Raw genomic sequence first — 20,025 nt, 5'->3', positions numbered from 1 at the left:
AATACCCCACCGCTTCTCGGTTCCTCTTCCTTTCTTTATATGCAGCGGGCCAAAGCAGTCCATACCCGTTGAGTGGAATGGCTTGTCACCGATTCGGAGGCGACATGGAGGAAGGTCAGCCATCCTTGGTATGCTGGGCTGCGCGCGCCACTTGCGGCAGTCTAGACATGTTCGCTGGAAGCGTCGTACCGCCTCTCTTCCTTGTAGGATCCAGTAACAACGTCTGATTTCCGCGAAGACTCTTTCTGCTCCTGCGTGATGTACATCCTTATCGTATTTCTTTATAATCAGCTCTGTGACCTTGTGTCGGCTGTTCAATACGATCGGGTATTTAATGTCATCCGGTAGATTGGGGGCTCTGCGTAGGCGACCACCCACTCTGATGAGGGTATGAGCGTCGCTCTCGGGGGCCAGATGAATTAATCTGCTGTCGGATGGGACGGGCTTTCCTCCCTGTAGACAGGCCAATTCATCGGGGAACGAGTCTCTCTGGGCTCGCTGCAGTAGAAGCAATTCTGCTTCCTCGTAGTTAGCTGCTGACATTTCAGCGGGGGACTTACACTCCGGGTGGTGCCGCAGGAATGTCCTTTGTTGTGCACTCTCTATGGTAGTGCAATCATCTATGTTGGGGTCTGCGGAGATAACAGTGCTCAATCCACAGAACACAGGCTTCTTATTCTCAGCCTCCTCCTGACTGGCTTCCCTCGGGATAGGCGTGGGCCACTCTCCTTCCGGGAGCTTTAGGAATGCTGGGCCGTCACTGTAGACATTGCGACGGGTGAGGTCATCTAGGGGCATTCCCCGGGTGATGACGTCAGCTGGGTTCTGTTTTGTATCAACGTAGCGCCACTCTGTTTCTCCGGTTAACTCTTCGGTTAAGTCTTGAATCTCGGTGACTCTGACTCCCACGAAGACTTTGTACTTGCATGAGTCCGATTTGATCCAGGCGAGTACTGTCGTGGAATCTGACCACAGGATTGTTCTAGACACCGGTATGGTGAGCTCACGTTGGATGAGCGTGGCTAGGTGCGCTCCGGCTAGGGCTGCGCAGAGCTCTAGGCGTGGGATAGATTGTTGCTTGCGTGGGGCTATTCTCGAGCGGGCGAGGACAAATGCTGTGTAGATCTCTCCCCCCTCTTCTTGGGCCCGCAAGTAGGCTACTGATCCATATGCGACCTCTGAGGCGTCACTGAAGACGTGTAAGTCCATTTTACATGTCTCTGGCCTCACCGTGGGTGGGAAGTAGCTTCGGCGCATATTAACGCCTGGGAGTGAGTGGAGCTCCATCTCCCACTCTCTCCAGGTGGATGCAAGGTGTGCGGGAATGGGGTCGTCCCAGCCCTGGTCCTTGTCCCACAATGCTCGTACAATCATTTTTGCCCTGGTGGTGTACGGTAGAATACATCCTAGCGGGTCATATTGTCGGGCGAGTGTTGTGTACACACTCCGTCTGGTGGTCGGCGCCGCCGCCGGCCTTCCCTGCTCCGTAGTCAGGGGCTTGTGTCTGTAGTGAAGCGAATCTGTTTTGAATCGCCACACCAATCCCAGGGTCATCTCCTGGGCTTCTCCCGGGATTGTAGCCATCCAGGTCTCGCTGCTGGCTGCCTTGTCCTCGGAGGAGAGGCTGCGCAGTACTTGCGGATCGCTGCTGGCCCACTGCCTGAGATCAAAGCCGCCTTTGATCAATGAGGCGCAGAGTTTAATCAGGAGAGCCTCGGCTTCTTCCTGGGTTGAAAGGCTTTGTAGACAGTTGTCTACGTAGAAGCTGTTCTTTACGCTGTGTCGGACCTCTTCGTCCGCTGCTGGGTCCTCTGCTACATGTTTCTGTAGTGCAAATGTAGCACAGCAGGGGCTGCACGTCGTTCCGAAGGGGAGGACTTCCCATTGGTAGATGGCTGGGTGCTCATCTCCTGGCTTCTCTCTCCATAGGAACCGTAACAGGGGCTTGTCCTCCTCTACTAATCTCACCTGCAGGAACATTCCTTTAATGTCCCCGCTGATGGCCACCTTTTCCTGGCGGAAGCGGAGTAGAACGCCGAGTAGGGAGGGGCCGAGTGTGGGACCGGGCAGTAACTCTTTATTCAGATTTTGGGATCCGATCTGGTAGCTGCAGTTAAATACTATGCGGTCTTGACCGTTGTGATGGACCTTGTGGTGAGGCACGTACCACGATTCAGTGGTCTGGTCAGCCTCTTTAATGTCCATCTTTGTGACGTGTCCCGCTGTGATGAGCTTCTCAATCTCAGCGCGGTATACACTCTCTTGGGCGGGGTTCTTGGCTAAGCGCCGCTCCGTGTTCAGCAGGTACCGTTCTGTGGCGTCTGTCTTGGCGTGGAAAGTAGGCATTCCTTCTCGCCGCAGGAGTGGCGTGGCGTATCTCAACACGCCGTTGACCGGGACTCTCTTGGTCCCTGTCTCGAGGAGGTGAATGGCGTAAATGTCATCTTTAGAGCGAATGTCTTTCTTTCCGTTCTTAAAGGGCATTTGTTCCAAGGTCCATAGCCGCTCTACGTGTTGCAGGAGTGCGGTTTCTCCCTCTGTGACTCGGGAGTGGAGACATCTAGTGGCTGTACTTCGGTTGAGAGATTTGGCGAGCGGGCCTTGGAGAGTCCATCCCAAACGGGTCTCGACTGCTGCAGGACAGCCTCGGGGTCCGGTATGAACCCGGTCTATCGGGACAATGAGGTCTGCATGGTCGGAGCCTATCAACAGGGTCGGCATAGCATTGTCTATGAGCGGGATCGGTAACTTGCGCAGATGTGCATATTTCTCCATCAGCTTGGCGACGGGGTATGTGTACCGCGACAGTCCTATTTCTTGGCTGGTGAAAGCGTCTGTAATCTGGTACCGTCGCTCAGGCTGGCCGCTTGCTGCGATAGAGAATGAGACATTCTCGCCCTTTATCGTCTTCAAATCTCGTCTTATTGTCCGAATTGTCATTTGGGTTTCGCTTCCCCGCAGCCCTAGCTGGGCCGCAGCGGAGGCGAGCAGAAGGGTCTTCTCTGACCCGTCATCGAGGACGGCGTAAGTGTCCAGGACTTTATTCTGGTAGCTTAGTGTCACACGCACTACTTTTAGGAGTACTTGGGCTCCACTGCTGCTGGCGGGATCGATGTACATGACGCTCGCTTTGCTGCTGGATGGTGCGGGTGAAGGGCGCCGTCTGTTACTGTCGTGAAGTATGTCCAGATGGGCTCCATCGCACTTGGTGCACCTTTTCTTTAAGCGGCATTCGGCTGCCATGTGTGAGCGCGCACAGCGAAAACAGCGCTTGTTGGACTTTATCCATTGACTTGCTTCCTCCGCGTTCAGCTTGGGGAAGGAGTCACATTGCGCTAGCCAGTGTTCTTTCTCACAGTAGGGGCACACTATCTTCCACTTCTCCGTTCTGGAGGGGGTACTGTGGCTCCTGCTGCTCGGTACTGACTCCGATTGGTGCATCACAGTCACCGATCTTCTTCCATCATTTAGTCGTCTGGTTCCTTCTCTGGAGCCAGGGGTGCTCCGTCCGAATGTATCTAGCCGTAGGCTGCTGACTTCTCTCGCCAGGAAGTCTGCTAGATCGAGGAGGTTCGGTTCGGGGCCATTCGGGTCTCGGTGGTCTCTCTGCCGCCTAAAACGCTCCTGTCGAGCGGGCGGCAGCTTCTCCAAGATCCTTTCCACATTTGAGTTGGCGTAAAGTTCATGCCTCCCCTTCTCTCTCTGCGCTCCCAACATCCCTACCAGGGACTGCACTCTGATGGACAGGTCGTCCAGTGCTCGATTGTCTATTGCTGGGGGTAAGCGGTCGATGTGTCGGATCTCCTGGATCACGTAATCCCATATGCGCCCATACCTCTGGTCCAATGCTACCAGCGCTGCTGTGTATGGGGTGGTGGAAGTCGCGTAGGCGAGCGCTATATTATGTGCGCGGGGTACCTTTAAGTGCTTCAGTAGGATGGCGTATTTATGGCGTTCCTCCAATACATCCACCAACATGGTCTCCAGACACATGCGGAGTTCTGTATACTGGGCCCGGTTCTCTTGGGTGAAGTCGGGTACCATAGGCGGGCCAATGTATGACGCTGACTGTGGATACATCGGCGAGCGTTGGGGGAGAGGCCTCCTAGGCGAGTCTCCTCCCGCTCCTTGGTATGGGCTGGTACCGGCAGTGTACCATGGCCCGCTTGTCCAGGTGCTGTTCCTCGGTGCGGGTCGTCCGTCGTGCTCACCCGGGTATAGAGTCGGGGGTCTGTAGCGCAGCTCCGCGGGAGTATAGCCTGGGCTGTACCGGACCTCCTGGTCCGGTAGAGTACTGTGCTGTCGTCGGGCGTGGTTCTCCTCCTCTTCCTCTTCGTCTTCAGTTAGGTCATCCAGTGCTTGTAGTCTCTGGTTTAGCCTCTCCACAGGATATGCTGCTCCTTCCCGGTTGCTAGGTCTCGCTTGGACCGGTGGGGGGAGGTGGTCTGTGGGGGGTATAGACCTCGTCTGTTGGTCAAGTTCAGGGTTGTTTACTCGGCTAGGGGATGCCGCCCTGGAGGTGTGTCTAGACGAGTTCCTGGAGCCTCTGGCGGAGGGAGAGGGTGTTGTCCGTCTGATCAGCTGTTCTATTAGTTGCGCTTGCTGTCTGTCGCGCTCTGCGTCCCGTAGAGCACCAGCAGCTGCTCGCTGGCTGTCTGCTCGGTCTCGGGCCACATTCTCTTCTCTCTGAATGCGTCTTATTTCTAGACGTATATGCTCTTCTTCGCTCCGCTGCTGGATCTGCAGTCGGTCGCGTTCAGCAGCGGCGTTCAGGCTGATGAGGAAGGCCTGCTGTAGGGTCCTCTCTGCCTCGCTGGGAGAAGGCGGTTGTATAGGGGAGCCTTCCCTCGGGGTACTCCTTGCGGAGCCTTGGAGCTCTATCTCCACGGTGCTCTCCCCGCCTTCTTCCGTGCCGAGTTCTCTCTCGGTAGCGTTGTATTCCTCCCGGGACTCATCGGGGACTACTTCTTCAGTACTGGCGGGGTGTGAAGTCATGTCTGGTTCCCACTGGTCCCCACCGTGAACTTGGTCAGTTACATTAGAACCCGTAGGGGCCTCTATGGTCGGGGTAGTCTGGGCGTTGGGGTTAGACATACTTTTACTTTCTAGTTTTACCGCGTTTACTGTTAGTAGAATACTAGGTTGTTGACTGACAGCGTAAGCCTCTAAGTACTGAGGGAGCCGTCGTTCGCGCTGCGGGTGTTGGTTAGGAGGATCGTTTCGTGGAGTGTTCATCATAGGCCATTTCAATATTAATAACACTATATTAATATTACACTAATTACCATCCGGCTCGAAGGACCAATTGTAACTGAGGGGTACAATTCCCTGACTGTATTACTAGATATGATACTTACTACCACTACCTTTGTACTTAATATTCGGCCACCCAGTACTCGGCATAAATATATTATGATGAACACTCTCACGTAGATGAAACGGATCCAACACAAATGTACGAAGTCGAAGTATGCGTTTATTACTACACAGCAATGGTGTGTAGAGCAAGCACTTAATCACTTAATTACATTTATGAATTGAAATAGTATGCACTTTTATGGCAAAGAGTATTCGTTGGTATATCAATAGAGAATGTCCAATCTCTGGTGGCGCAGGCGGTAAATATACGACCTGGAATAGTTAAGGAATAACAGCAATGATACTTTAATGATTATAAGACTGGATACACTAAGGGGGGTAATCCGGTCGCTTGTAAGACAACAGGAGTAGGAGGGGGGGGGGGGTAGAGTCTGGCTGCCTCGTCCGGCCAAGGGTATCCTGGGTGAACCCACAGTTGTGCAGCTCGGTGCGCCAGCGATCCTTGGACCACAGATGAAAGCAGGTGGACTCTCTGTGAGCCGGCTCTCTCCGGTCCACGGGGGAGAGACGTGAAGCGACCTCGTCTTGCAGAGCGTCTCCTCACCTTGCGTCCTCTCCAGGGGGGGGGGTTCCAACACACGGCAGTGTCGGGGGTCTTTATCCATGGAATAATCACTGTACACAAAGCATAATCCGTGCCTGGGAAGGCGGGCTGTCGTCGGTAGAATAATCCGGTATACAGGTCCACTCGCTCGTCGGCTCTGGGGCTCCTCGGATGCAGTCTCACATGGGGTCGACCATCCTGGATAAGCAGCCAGTTCTCTGCCCGAAACGATGGGGTACTGACTACGGTAGTATTCTCACCGCACGAAGCACTATATATTAACAGACTATTATTAGCTTAATAGACTACGTCCAACTCGACGATATAGTGCCAAATATGACTATTCAAATATTAATATACACGATGTCTCAATACCGATGGTAGGCCGAACTTGGCCTTACTCCCACACGTGGCGTCGCGGGGAGGCTTTACGTCTGTCACTCTATTGGAGGGTAAGAAACTGGACTGAAAAGGAAGTCCTACTTTAGTAGCGCAGTATATATACGCACTATGAACAAATAGTACCGTTAGTGGTGCGGTAGCCAGATTCCTACGCGGAACTAGGACTTGTTCGTACATGTTGAGCGGTACGTTTGAACTGGGTCTGGGGGGTATGGCAGCCTGGCACCAAGGTCTCGACCAATAGTAGAATGGAGACTATTATGGGATGTTCAGTAGGCTAGAATGGATATTCAATGCATATTGTACAAGGAATATACAAGGGATATCTGGGAATATTAGAGAATATACAAATACAATTAAATATATATATATACAAATAAATATATATATTCGGTTTAATCTGGCCCTTCACAACACCACTAGTCTTTTTGACATTTGTTTTCTCCTACCTGCCACGTATGATATGATGCTACCTCTAAGCACTGCCTTGATAGCTTCCCACAGTGTTGAGTCATCCACATCCCCTGTATCATTTGTGTCTATAATGTCAGGTAGCCTAGCTGACATGTATTTTAAGAAACTCTTCTCTTTTAAGATTGTGTTGTCAAATCTCCAGGGCCCTCATGCATCAACGTGGACGTAGAACTTGACCTACTTCCACACGTAAGCACGGAATGTAGAACTAGCGTACGCACAGGGAAGTCGGCATTCATCACACGTGCGTACGCAGGCTCTATGCTTTGCCGTGTTGATGAATACCACTTTGTTCTACCGTCAATGCTCGTGCATGATTATCCATATATGGTCATGAAAATGAGGAAACACCCCCCATGGGATGTGAAATAATGGACCGACCCGAGCGGGACTCCGAGAAACTCCACGGAGAATTCACTGCTGTCGAACCAAGAAGACACTATCGCGTATTATGATTTATGGGATAAATAAAAGGCGGACTTGTAAACGGTGATGTCAGATATCAACGGCTCCCTAAGACCATTGCTGCAATTCTGCCTGGACAGCTCAAAATACTAATAAAGACCGTTCGTTGACCACTGTTTGGCGTTGGTTGTGTGTCATTATAACCATGCTGTAATATGAATGCCTTTATTAGTTGTGTTCGATTGGCTATATGATTTTTAGAGGCATCTATTTTGTTGTCGGCTAATAAAGACCGCGCTGGAATATGACTGCCTTTTCCCGTGTTGTTTGATTAATACCCACGGATTAAAGTTCTCCTCAATTCTATTCCAAATCGCGATGGATCTCCCGTCAATTTTCGACCTGCTGCATATGATTTCTAGAGGCATACTACAATCTATTTTGATGTCAGTATTGGGTAGCCTACATAAACAATATAATACGAGAGCATATACAAGAACAATGAATCTCACTGCATGTATGATGTATCCTGCCTTTCAATACATGAACTTGAATTCCATCATGTTTGTGTGCGGGACTCAAGGCTGCTGTCACAATGGGTGGTACCGCCGTACAGTAATAATAACAGTCCACACAATATCACGATCCATGCCATAGCCTATGTTCCATTAGGACATGATCTGTGACGACAAATGTTCTAGAATGTTTGATTAAGATATCATACTCTGACAGCATGCCTATGACTATGAGCAACAAAAACGCGAACTTGAATCCCATCATATAGTCTGTCCACTATCTGCATGGTGTCATTGCAATGCGTTTTCTATTCTTTCTTGTACAGTAAAAAGGGGGAAGAACACTATATTCATATGACTTATTCTGCTTACAGCTTCGAAATTCCACTTGTTTCGTTTAACGTAAAGCCTCTTAAATATAATCAAAACGTTCCCGTGTTTCGGCGGTCTGTGCGCAAAATAATAACGAGTTGAGCTTTATGATTTATGATGAATTGAAAATGGGGGACCCTGATGTAAACAGGACGAAAGTTGGTCTGCATCCCCAATTAACAATTGTATGTACTGAGCTGTACTGTACTGTACCCATTCTGCAATCTGTTAATAAACTTTTCAATCAATCAATCAATCAAGCTACGCGGAGCGCAGTCAGTCAGTAGCCTACACCCCGTATATTCCGATAACGCTATATAAACCATGCTGCATTCATTCTGAGAGAAAGATCTATTATACCAAATGCTATTTATAGGGTTTTGACCATAATTACAATACTGTTGCTATCTTACAATGAACTATAATGAACTACGGTTCATACAGAACATCCAGTGTTATTATGCACAGAAGCTCATTTCCTTGTTGTAATAATATATTCTACCACTGGGCGCGAGGTACGCCAGGTCTGACCTGTGCGTAGATGTACGCACGAAGTCAAGTTCAAGTTCAAATTGATGAATCCCACTCTTTGCTTAGAAATGATCGTACGCACGGGTTACGCACAGATCTGTGCGTAGAACACGTTGATGCATGAGGGCCCAGGTGCGTTCCTTTCTATGTCTAGTGAACCTAACATCCAGTGACATGGGAGCATGATCACTTATCAGGATAGTATGGTATTGTGTGGACACAACATTGGATATCAGTTTAGAGTCTAACAGCATGAAATCAATCCTAGAATAGGATTTATGCACTGGAGAGAAAAAAGAGTAGTCTCTATTGGTAGGATTGCGTAGCCTCCATATGTCAACCAGGTTTAGATTGTGCATGGCACTTTTTAACACCTCACTGGCTTTGCTGTTCACGGATACCTTTGATGACTTTTTATCCAACACTGGGTCAATTACACAATTGAAGTCGCCACCCAATATAATATTTGTATTACCGATGTCAGGAATTCTATTCAGAACTGTCTCAAAGAAAAGTGGATCATCAAAATTTGGACCATACACGTTTATCAATGTTACAGGAACACAATTAAGTCTCCCTGATACAATTATAAATCTACCATTCGGATCCGCGATTGTGCATTCATGATCAAACGACACACCCCTCTTGATAATAATAGCGACCCCTCTGGCCCTGGCCCCGAAGTTTGATTGAAATATTTGTGATCCCCATCCCATGCGTAACTTGTTCCTGGCTATATTCTTAATATGTGTCTCTTGAAGATATATTCATTTCCTTTTTATAGCATTTTGAAAACCACTCGGTTTCGAAGAAAAAACAACACATTCCCTGATAATCGCCTTTTACTGGAATATTCCAGAACGTTATCATTTGTCGGTCTATTTATGAATCGTTTTCAAATAAACGCTAGATGGTCGATAGTATATGTGTGCGCACGCTCGTGCCGTGCGCTGATCATCGCTGCTATTATTTCCTCATGGCTTTTACAGTGAAACAGCCATATCACATATAGTGGAAACGCTTATATCTTCATGAAAACGAGTCTGATTATCCTAACACTGATAACATAGATTCCTTACCTGACATCAGATGGTATCCAAATGGTATATTCCAATTCCTGATCACCATTCGAAAAAATCGATAAGTATATTGATCCAACGTGTGTACAGTATAACCCATGCTCGCCGCGGCTCAGAGGCTCCAGAATGAACTCTGGTAACTCCGGCTGCATCAGTGGACTGGAAAATGTGGACTGGAATATTTTATTTCCCCCATCAATTTTCATTGAGTCCATTCCAAAAGGGTGATTTACCATCTGGGAGACGATAGGGGGCGCTTTTTTCACATCTGATCGCCGGCGGCCCCTGGATCTCCAACGGTAGGCTCGGGTGATGCAATATGATTTCAGATCGCTAATAAAAAAAAATAATAATAATTCAGAGAAAAGCCGTGACGTGGCTTTCAACGTCACAATCGTAAACCCGAGATTAGCCGTGAGTGGCGCTCAAAGTGTTAAGGAAAGTGACCGACTGACCGGGGGCTCATTCAAGTAACGGAGTCCCATGAAGCTACTGATCCCGTAGGCGTGTATGCCTTCTACAACGCTGTTCCGTTTCCGGGTTCCTCTGATTGGCCACTGACCTATGCTATTACGCCCCCCATTACACTCTCGCGCTGTGAAGCGCCAGCAGGGCGAGACGGTGGTTTCTCCCCGGCTCCGTGCGCCCGCGCTGCCCCCGGCTTGACTCACATAACTCGGTCCAGCTCCAGCAGCAGCGGCCGTCTTCCGCCTGCGGTATCCTCCCTCCGAGGCGGCTCGTTCTTATTATTATCCCCCATTGTTCAGGTCGACACCCGTTGGAGGAGTAGTGGGGGAGAAGAAGAGGAATATTTTTAAATAGCAAGAATTATCGACCGGCTCGTCAGACCTGCAGCTGCTGGTACTGTATGGAGAGAGAGGCACACAACAACAGACAGACAGCTCAGTGATTGAAACAGCAATCAATTAAGTAAGGGATAATGTATAGCTACGAGGTCATTGTCGCAAAATAATTGACCGACATGGAGTTTAAAATACCGAGGCGCCTCGCCGAGTTAAAACGCCATGTAATAATTTAATATAACGGTCCGGTTCTGTGTTAGTTTAACTTGTCCGTGTCCAGTCCTTTCAATTAGCCCCACCGTTCATTGTAAACAATGATGCATGTAGTTACTGTGTGTTGTTGTAGCCACCGGTTAATTCGCGATTTTTTATTGGTTTGTCATGACAAACCAATTACACAATCCAACATATGTGTAAAGATACAACATATTCCAGTTAACAGTATATTTTTTTAATGATTTGTTACGGCGAAATCAATACTTCCATTTGTATAAATTGCCTTAAGCAGAGCTGAGTATTCCTGCCTGGCTGAAGGGCTTGTCGCGGCACATGCGCGCGCGCGGCCAATCAGAGCGCGAAACGGAACAGCGTTGTAGAAGGCATACACGCATCCCGTAGAGCTCTCCTCTGGTGGTCTGCACGGACCCGTATAACTGGCGCAGGACTGAATTCAGTGCAGACATTTCGATGGTAAGGAAGTCGATGGTGATGTTATTACCACTTGCCCAGTTATTGAAATAGTTCAATGCCCAGGTCGACTTGGTGGTGTTGACTTCATTACGGCTTTTCTCCAGTGCATCCAGCTCGGCTTTAATTGGATTGGCATGTCTAATGCTGTTTTTATTAATACCATTATATGTAGGCCTGTACTCTATATCTATCCACTAGTTTATAGTTAACGGGTACGTTAAATCAAACATGATGTTGATTGTTATTTTTTGCTGTAAGATATTTTATTTGTATTCATTTTTTACATGCATTAAGTTTATTGTACATAAGAGAGAAGTAATATGGTCATATATAAATGATGGCACTTGTGATTCAAAGGTGTCACTAGAAGACAGTAAGTATACATGTACATAGTGACATTCAGTTGTACTGACACTCTTATACATTTCATGTACAGTAACAGGTTGGGACCGTTCCAACTAGGGCCGTCCCCTCAGACACGGTTCATCTTTGTTATTGTTAGGGATGGCCATTTGAGGGCATATAAATATTCTAATATTCTATAAAAAAAATGGCTAAATAAATGTAGACAACAAATCCAATCTTTTTAACCTGGAAGAAAGTCTGAATCAGTGCAAAATAAAACCATCAGCTATAGTCCAATAATTGTCATTCCAAACAACCGGGCACATCCCTAGTTAATTTTAATGTTTTTATTTTCATGTTGAATTAGTAATTTCCTGAAACATGAGAACATCTCCGCTAAGCACTAGATTTAAAGAGGTCCGTTTAAAGATCCATCCATCAGAACAACTAATCCGATTAGTCGACAAAGTCCAATCTTCTTTAGTCCTTGTGCCTCCCTCATAACATAGCAGAGTAGGATGCTTAGAGCATGAAAGTGTTGCATCAAGTCCAAGGTCTAAAATTGGTCATTTTTTATATATATATACAGTATTTTTTTTCATGATTACCACTAAGAACCTAAACTCAACATATCTATCAAAGATTACAAATAATTCCGAATTTTAACCATTTATATTCCTGTTTGTTTGTTAGTACCTGCCTTTTATGAAGAAAAAAAAGACACAAAACGGGATATTTATATTATTTCTATACGTTTTCGATATCATAGTCCAGCGTGTCAAACCAGCGCAAATTAGTTGTGATTAACCTCATGTGCAGACTTAGAAAAATAAGTGACTCATTTGGTCAGGAACTGGTGAAACGCTAACGTTAGTAAGCACTCGTTTATTGTCAATATTTCCAGCGGGGACACAGTACATATTTGCCCGGTATAATCTTAGCGTCGAGCCCCTCTGTTTACTCAACGCCCAGCCCCTCCCGCGCAGAGCGTGCCCTCCTGTCTCACCAGTGAGCAGCCGGGAGCAGATAGGGGTGGGACCAATCAAAGTGCCCCGATGTTGCTGTCTAGGTGGTGATACAAGCGGGCTCGCTCTGTGAGGGAAGGAGGCAGATAGTAGGCAGTGCACACATGCATTTCAGAATTGTAACCCCTTTTATGCCAGTTATTGTGAAAATACCTGAATTGAAAAAAGACAAATAGATTTCTTTATATTTATTTTATTTTGTGCACGTTGTGCAGACAGCGAGGCTGTTCTCTTTGCAGACAACCCTCCTGCATTTATAACTCCAGGCGGCTCCGTTTCCCCACACAAATATGACATTGCCTCGTTTGAGGAGTTGTCGCGGCCCGGCTTGGGCCTGCTGTCAGTGGCGATTGTCGGGCGGAGTCCCTTGCCTCTTTCACCATGGCGGCAGCGCTTAGCCCGCAGGGCAAGCGTTTGCGGAGGGCGACGTGTGGCACTACGAGCTTCGTGCCCAGCTCCTCCAGCAACAGCCTCCTCCTGTATTTGTTGGTGCTGTTCCAGCCTGGGTCTATGGCCGGCCACAGCACTAATCCATTGTACAGCGACACGTCGAGCGTGTTTGCAAAAAGCTTCATGGGCCAGCGCCGCGTACCCCTCCTACAACTGTAGGTCCCCACCAGCTGAAATAAAAAATAAAAGGGAAACCAAATAAAATGAGATAAAACCAAATAAGTGTATGAACTCACACACATTTAGACGGCACCCGTCGTACATGGAGAAATTACGCAATAGTCTTTTTTTTTTTATATATAATATCTCCTCCCTAATTTTCACATCATATATCGATAAATAAACAGAATAATTACACCAGGCATGCACTATCAAATAAGAATAAATACCTTATCCAGCGGTTATAGTCTAAAATAACCGCCGGCTTCCTGTGGGCCTCCACAGACACCTGTTTAGAAAGGACTTTTATTAGTTTTTATGTCTTATCATAATGTTGTTCTGTGTTTTTTTTATATATCTATTTATATTTTATTCTTCTGTGGCACAATGAGATTCTCAGGAATGTAGGGTGCGTTACAAATTAAATGTATTATTATTATTACCTCATCCTCCCGGTGCTTGGTGCTCAGCATCAATAAGTTTCCCCCCGCTTCGGGACATAGCTCACAACCGCTGCCGTGGCCGTGAACCCGAAGCGGGCCTGATGGTGAGTACTTTCTGAGGCAGCTCCGGCTTTTTTTTTTTTTTTTTTTTTTTTTTTTTTTTTGCCATCTTTCCACAGTTTATTTCCTTTTAAAAATAATTCATACAAATGCATACAACTACTTTACCATGAAGGGGACCAATGTAGGCAACGGTGTAGTGCGTTACCACCAGGGATGGAACTGAGCCACTCTTTGACATTTACAACTTCAGTCCGTTATTTCAGATCGTGGCTATAATTGTAGCCGACCGCTAACGACGACAACATGTGAGAACTGAACGAAGCACCGCTCTATCTGCCAGGTGTCTGTGAAGAGAAAAAAAACAGACCGACTGAAATTCTAAATGGCTGGAAACGAATTTGGGGCGCTACTAGCCCAGCAGCGGTATTATTTGGCGTCAGTCACCACCTCCATTTGGATAGTTTTGCACTAAAAAGCCTGGGGCCAAGAAAGATACTAGATGGCTAAACTTCCATCCCTGATTGCTACGCCTACAACCTTATCATAAAGGGAACAGCGCAGGCCCCAGTGGACTGTTAACACTTTCAGTGCCACCAGGGGGCGCACGACTTAGTGCTTGAATGTCACCATCGGCGCCAATGTTAACGTTAATATTGCCTAATCTATGTTTTAAATTATGGCTATGTGTCTAATCTGCCCGCTTCATTTCCGTTTGAGAGCATTTTGAAAAGCGCCCGTTTTCAGGTGAAAAACAGCCCATTCTGTGATAATCGCCTTTTACTGGAATATTCCAGAACGTTGATATTTGTCGGCCTATTTATGAATCGTTTTCAAATAAACGCTAGATGATCAATAGTATAGGTGCACGCACGTTCGAAGCGCGCGCTGATAATAGCTGTTTTCATTTCCTCATGGATTTTACAGTGAAACCGATAGAGCACATATCACAAAAAAGCTTATATCTCCTCGAAAACGAGTCTGATTATCCTAACACTGATAACATAGATTCCTTACCTGACATCAGATGGTATCCAAATGGTATATTCCAATTCCTGATCACCATTCGAAAAAATCGATAAGTGTATAGATCTAACGTGTATACAGTAGAACTCATGATCAGCGGGGCTCAGAGGATCCAGAATGAACTCTGGTAACCCCGGCTGCATCAGTGGACTGGAAAATGTGGACTGGAATATTTTTTTCCCCCCATCCATTTTCATTGAGTCCATTCCAAAATGGTGATTTACCATCTGGGAGACGATAGGGGGCGCTTTTTTCACATCTGATCGCCGGCGGCCCTTGGCTAGGCTAGGGTAGGCTCGCGTGATGCAATATGATTTCAGATCGCTAAAAAAAAATATAATAATAATTCCGAGAAATCTCGTGAGTGGCTTTCAACGTAACTATCGTAAACACGAGATTAGCCGTGAGTGGCTCTCAAAGTGTTAATACTACCCCAGGCGCCCGAGAGGTTCCAACAAGCACCGTCACCGAGCTAGCCTGCTAACGCCACACCATGGAAGAATTTCATAAAAGGAAAAAAAACACTTGTTTTTATTTTATTTAGTTTAATCTTCTGAATGTTTTTGTACCATTAAAAAAAGGAGGATTTTCTTGTGGAATATATACCAATAACAAAGTCCTCTGGCTTCGCTCTGCGTAATTTGATCGAGTCTCTGGGTTCAACTTCTAAACGTCTAAAAACACAGCGTTTCCGTGACTGTAAGCGAATTTCCCATAATGTTAGCGTGTTTGTTTAACAATACTGGTTTGAACAATAATGGTTTGCATGTGGCTTGTGTGATTACTTTAGTAATACAGCTAGGGCTGTTTGATACAACGAGATACCTCGTGGGCCACTGCACAGAAAGGGATGGCCACTTGAGGCCAAGTCCTTTTCGTCAAGCGTTTCCTGTACCTGTGTTGCTGCTCTGTGGACAATGGAGTGCCTGAGGGCCAGCTTGCTGACGTCTCTGGAGTAGCCTCCTCCTATAACGCTGGCTACAGGAATACCCCTGGCCACCACAGTCTTCATCACATACAGATCCCTCTTATACAGCCCTAAAACGGACAGATTGATGGATGATAGAGAGAAATGGAATGGACGGACGGACAAGACCTTTAATGTAACCAAAATTCACTTGTGCCGTTAATACCAAAACCAAGGGGAATGGTCTAAAATCATTCCGACTGGAGACACCTGAGGTCAAACCTTGTCGCTCACCTTGGTCAGTGAGACTGAGTCCCCCCAGTTCATCTTCCCAGTGAGGGTCCACGCCAGCGTCATACAGAACCAGGTCTGGGCGGAAGGTGTCCAGCAGCCGGGGAAGGTGGGTCTCAACTGCTCCAAAATTCATACAAATGACGACTAGTTATGATCCTGGTGAAAGAACACATAAAGAACAGTGCATAACATCCTTATAATTCACAAGGAAACTATAAAAGAAGGAAGGGTCATCAGTCACGTCAGAATACCGGCGTTCTATGCTCTGCTTGGTGCCAGTTCTATTGAGGCCTGTATTAGAATTCAAAATATACCAGCTATCTGAGGAAATATACATCAAACCATATATCAAACGTTAGCTAGTTAACAATGCAACAAATTGCAGATGATTCCGACATCCAAGGTAATAACCTGTTTAAATGACGGGTCATAAACAGGGAGATGGCTGATCCCATTCAACTCAATGTCGGCCGAATTGAAAGTTTCCACACTTGGCAGTCACCTATGTGTGTTCATGCGCTACACAGTGACGTAATGACCCTTCCTTCTTTTATAGGTTCCTTGCCGATTCACACGACTTGGACATATACATCGGATGCATTTCCTAACGTGCATTGACCATATTCACATGGCGGCGGCCGTTTTTCTCTTATGCCGTGCTCGGGTTGGGATTCCTTCCCACACTCTTGGAGGGGTGGAAAGGAATCCCAATCCGAGCATGACTATAGGAATTAAGGTCAATCGAGTTTCCTGTGGGAAAGGTGACTTGCCTGTGGCGAGGTACTCTTTATCCTCCATTCCATCCTCCACACTGACATCTAGGTCACTCCGTTGCTTATGGAGCGGGAAGTTCTTCCCACAATGCACCGAGAATGTGAACACGTCTGGCTCCTCTTTAAAAATGAAAGCTGTGCCGTCTCCCTGTCGGATCCACAACAACATCCCGGGTTTGACCAGAAAATTACACAAAACATTAGGCTACACGCACGCACAAGCATACACACACTAGAACAGCACAAGACAACCGTACAAGTACAACATGCGCGTAACTACCTGATGCACATCTAAATCCACAATGAGAACCTTTCGCCTGGCTGAGGAGGAGGAGGAGTCATCCAGCAGGTGTCTGGCAGCCACCGCTAGGTCATTGAGGAGACAATACCCCGAGCCGTAGCTTGGGAAAGCATGGTGGGTTCCTCCAGCCGTGCTGCAGGCCAGTCCTCTCTGCAGAGCGACCTGTGCCGCCAGCACAGTTCCACTTGGGCCTGCTGTCAGTGGCGATTGTCGGGCGGAGTCCCTTGCCTCTTTCACCATGGCGGCAGCGCTTAGCCCGCAGGGCAAGCGTTTGCGGAGGGCGACGTGTGGCACTACGAGCTTCGTGCCCAGCTCCTCCAGCAACAGCCTCCTCCTGTATTTGTTGGTGCTGTTCCAGCCTGGGTCTATGGCCGGCCACAGCACTAATCCATTGTACAGCGACACGTCGAGCGTGTTTGCAAAAAGCTTCATGGGCCAGCGCCGCGTACCCCTCCTACAACTGTAGGTCCCCACCAGCTGAAATAAAAAATAAAAGGGAAACCAAATAAAATGAGATAAAACCAAATAAGTGTATGAACTCACACACATTTAGACGGCACCCGCCGTACATGGAGAAATTACGCAATAGTATTTTTTTTTTTATATATAATATCTCCTCCCTAATTTTCACATCATATATCGATAAATAAACAGAATAATTACACCAGGCATGCACTATCAAATAAGAATAAATACCTTATCCAGCGGTTATAGTCTAAAATAACCGCCGGCTTCCTGTGGGCCTCCACAGACACCTGTTTAGAAAGGACTTTTATTAGTTTTTATGTCTTATCATAATGTTGTTCTGTGTTTTTTTTATATATCTATTTATATTTTATTCTTCTGTGGCACAATGAGATTCTCAGGAATGTAGGGTGCGTTACAAATTAAATGTATTATTATTATTACCTCATCCTCCCGGTGCTTGGTGCTCAGCATCAATAGGTTTCCCCCCGCTTCGGGACATAGCTCACAACCGCTGCCGTGGCCGTGAACCCGAAGCGGGCCTGATGGTGAGTACTTTCTGAGGCAGCTCCGGCTTTTTTTTTTTTTTGCCATCTTTCCACAGTTTATTTCCTTTTAAAAAGAATTCATACAAATGCATACAACTACTTTACCATGAAGGGGACCAATGTAGGCAACGGTGTAGTGCGTTACCACCAGGGATGGAACTGAGCCACTCTTTGACATTTACAACTTCAGTCCGTTATTTCAGATCGTGGCTATAATTGTAGCCGACCGCTAACGACGACAACATGTGAGAACTTAACGAAGCACCGCTCTATCTGCCAGGTGTCTGTGAAGAGAAAAAAAACAGACCGACTGAAATTCTAAATGGCTGGAAACGAATTTGGGGCGCTACTAGCCCAGCAGCGGTATTATTTGGCGTCAGTCACCACCTCCATTTGGATAGTTTTGCACTAAAAAGCCTGGGGCCAAGAAAGATACTAGATGGCTAAACTTCCATCCCTGATTGCTACGCCTACAACCTTATCATAAAGGGAACAGCGCAGGCCCCAGTGGACTGTTAACACTTTCAGTGCCACCAGGGGGCGCACGACTTAGTGCTTGAATGCCACCATCGGCGCCAATGTTAACGTTAATATTGCCTAATCTATGTTTTAAATTATGGCTATGTGTCTAATCTGCCCGCTTCATTTCCGTTTGAGAGCATTTTGAAAAGCGCCCGTTTTCAGGTGAAAAACAGCCCATTCTGTGATAATCGCCTTTTACTGGAATATTCCAGAACGTTGATATTTGTCGGCCTATTTATGAATCGTTTTCAAATAAACGCTAGATGATCAATAGTATAGGTGCACGCACGTTCGAAGCGCGCGCTGATAATAGCTGTTTTCATTTCCTCATGGATTTTACAGTGAAACCGATAGAGCACATATCACAAAAAAGCTTATATCTCGAATGGACTCAATGAAAATGGATGGGGGAAAGAAAATATTCCAGTCCACATTTTCCAGTCCACTGATGCAGCCGGAGTTACCAGAGTTCATTCTGGAGCCTCTGAGCCGCGGCGAGCATGGGTTATACTGTACACACGTTGGATCAATATACTTATCGATTTTTTCGAATGGTGATCAGGAATTGGAATATACCATTTGGATACCATCTGATGTCAGGTAAGGAATCTATGTTATCAGTGTTAGGATAATCAGACTCGTTTTCATGAAGATATAAGCGTTTCCACTATATGTGATATGGCTGTTTCACTGTAAAAGCCATGAGGAAATAATAGCAGCGATGATCAGCGCACGGCACGAGCGTGCGCACACATATACTATCGACCATCTAGCGTTTATTTGAAAACGATTCATAAATAGACCGACAAATGATAACGTTCTGGAATATTCCAGTAAAAGGCGATTATCAGGGAATGTGTTGTTTTTTCTTCGAAACCGAGTGGTTTTCAAAATGCTATAAAAAGGAAATGAATATATCTTCAAGAGACACATATTAAGAATATAGCCAGGAACAAGTTACGCATGGGATGGGGATCACAAATATTTCAATCAAACTTCGGGGCCAGGGCCAGAGGGGTCGCTATTATTATCAAGAGGGGTGTGTCGTTTGATCATGAATGCACAATCGCGGATCCGAATGGTAGATTTATAATTGTATCAGGGAGACTTAATTGTGTTCCTGTAACATTGATAAACGTGTATGGTCCAAATTTTGATGATCCACTTTTCTTTGAGACAGTTCTGAATAGAATTCCTGACATCGGTAATACAAATATTATATTGGGTGGTGACTTCAATTGTGTAATTGACCCAGTGTTGGATAAAAAGTCATCAAAGGTATCCGTGAACAGCAAAGCCAGTGAGGTGTTAAAAAGTGCCATGCACAATCTAAACCTGGTTGACATATGGAGGCTACGCAATCCTACCAATAGAGACTACTCTTTTTTCTCTCCAGTGCATAAATCCTATTCTAGGATTGATTTCATGCTGTTAGACTCTAAACTGATATCCAATGTTGTGTCCACACAATACCATACTATCCTGATAAGTGATCATGCTCCCATGTCACTGG

The 20,025-nt window shown here is 46.5% G+C and overlaps 1 protein-coding gene across 1 annotated transcript; it reads right to left on the bottom strand.

The window, feature by feature from the left end:
- Positions 1 to 12,604: 12,604 nt before the first annotated feature.
- On the bottom strand, positions 12,605 to 17,409 carry LOC311225282 (uncharacterized protein-like; the record flags this gene model as incomplete). The annotated part of the gene is made up of 6 exons (XM_084310504.1): positions 12,605 to 12,631; positions 12,936 to 13,184; positions 15,598 to 15,740; positions 15,904 to 16,020; positions 16,674 to 16,824; positions 16,957 to 17,409. The coding sequence occupies 6 exons, from the start codon at positions 17,407 to 17,409 to the stop codon at positions 12,605 to 12,607; spliced, it is 1,140 nt and encodes a 379-aa protein (XP_084166630.1).
- Between the last annotated feature and the right edge of the window lie 2,616 nt (positions 17,410 to 20,025).

The sequence above is a fragment of the Notolepis coatsorum genome (genome assembly GCF_963971535.1).
Source record: "Notolepis coatsorum genome assembly, chromosome: 1".
NCBI classification, from domain to species: domain Eukaryota; kingdom Metazoa; phylum Chordata; class Actinopteri; order Aulopiformes; family Paralepididae; genus Notolepis; species Notolepis coatsorum.
Note: the sequence above shows the minus strand (reverse complement) of the source record. Positions and strands in the feature narration are given on the sequence as shown.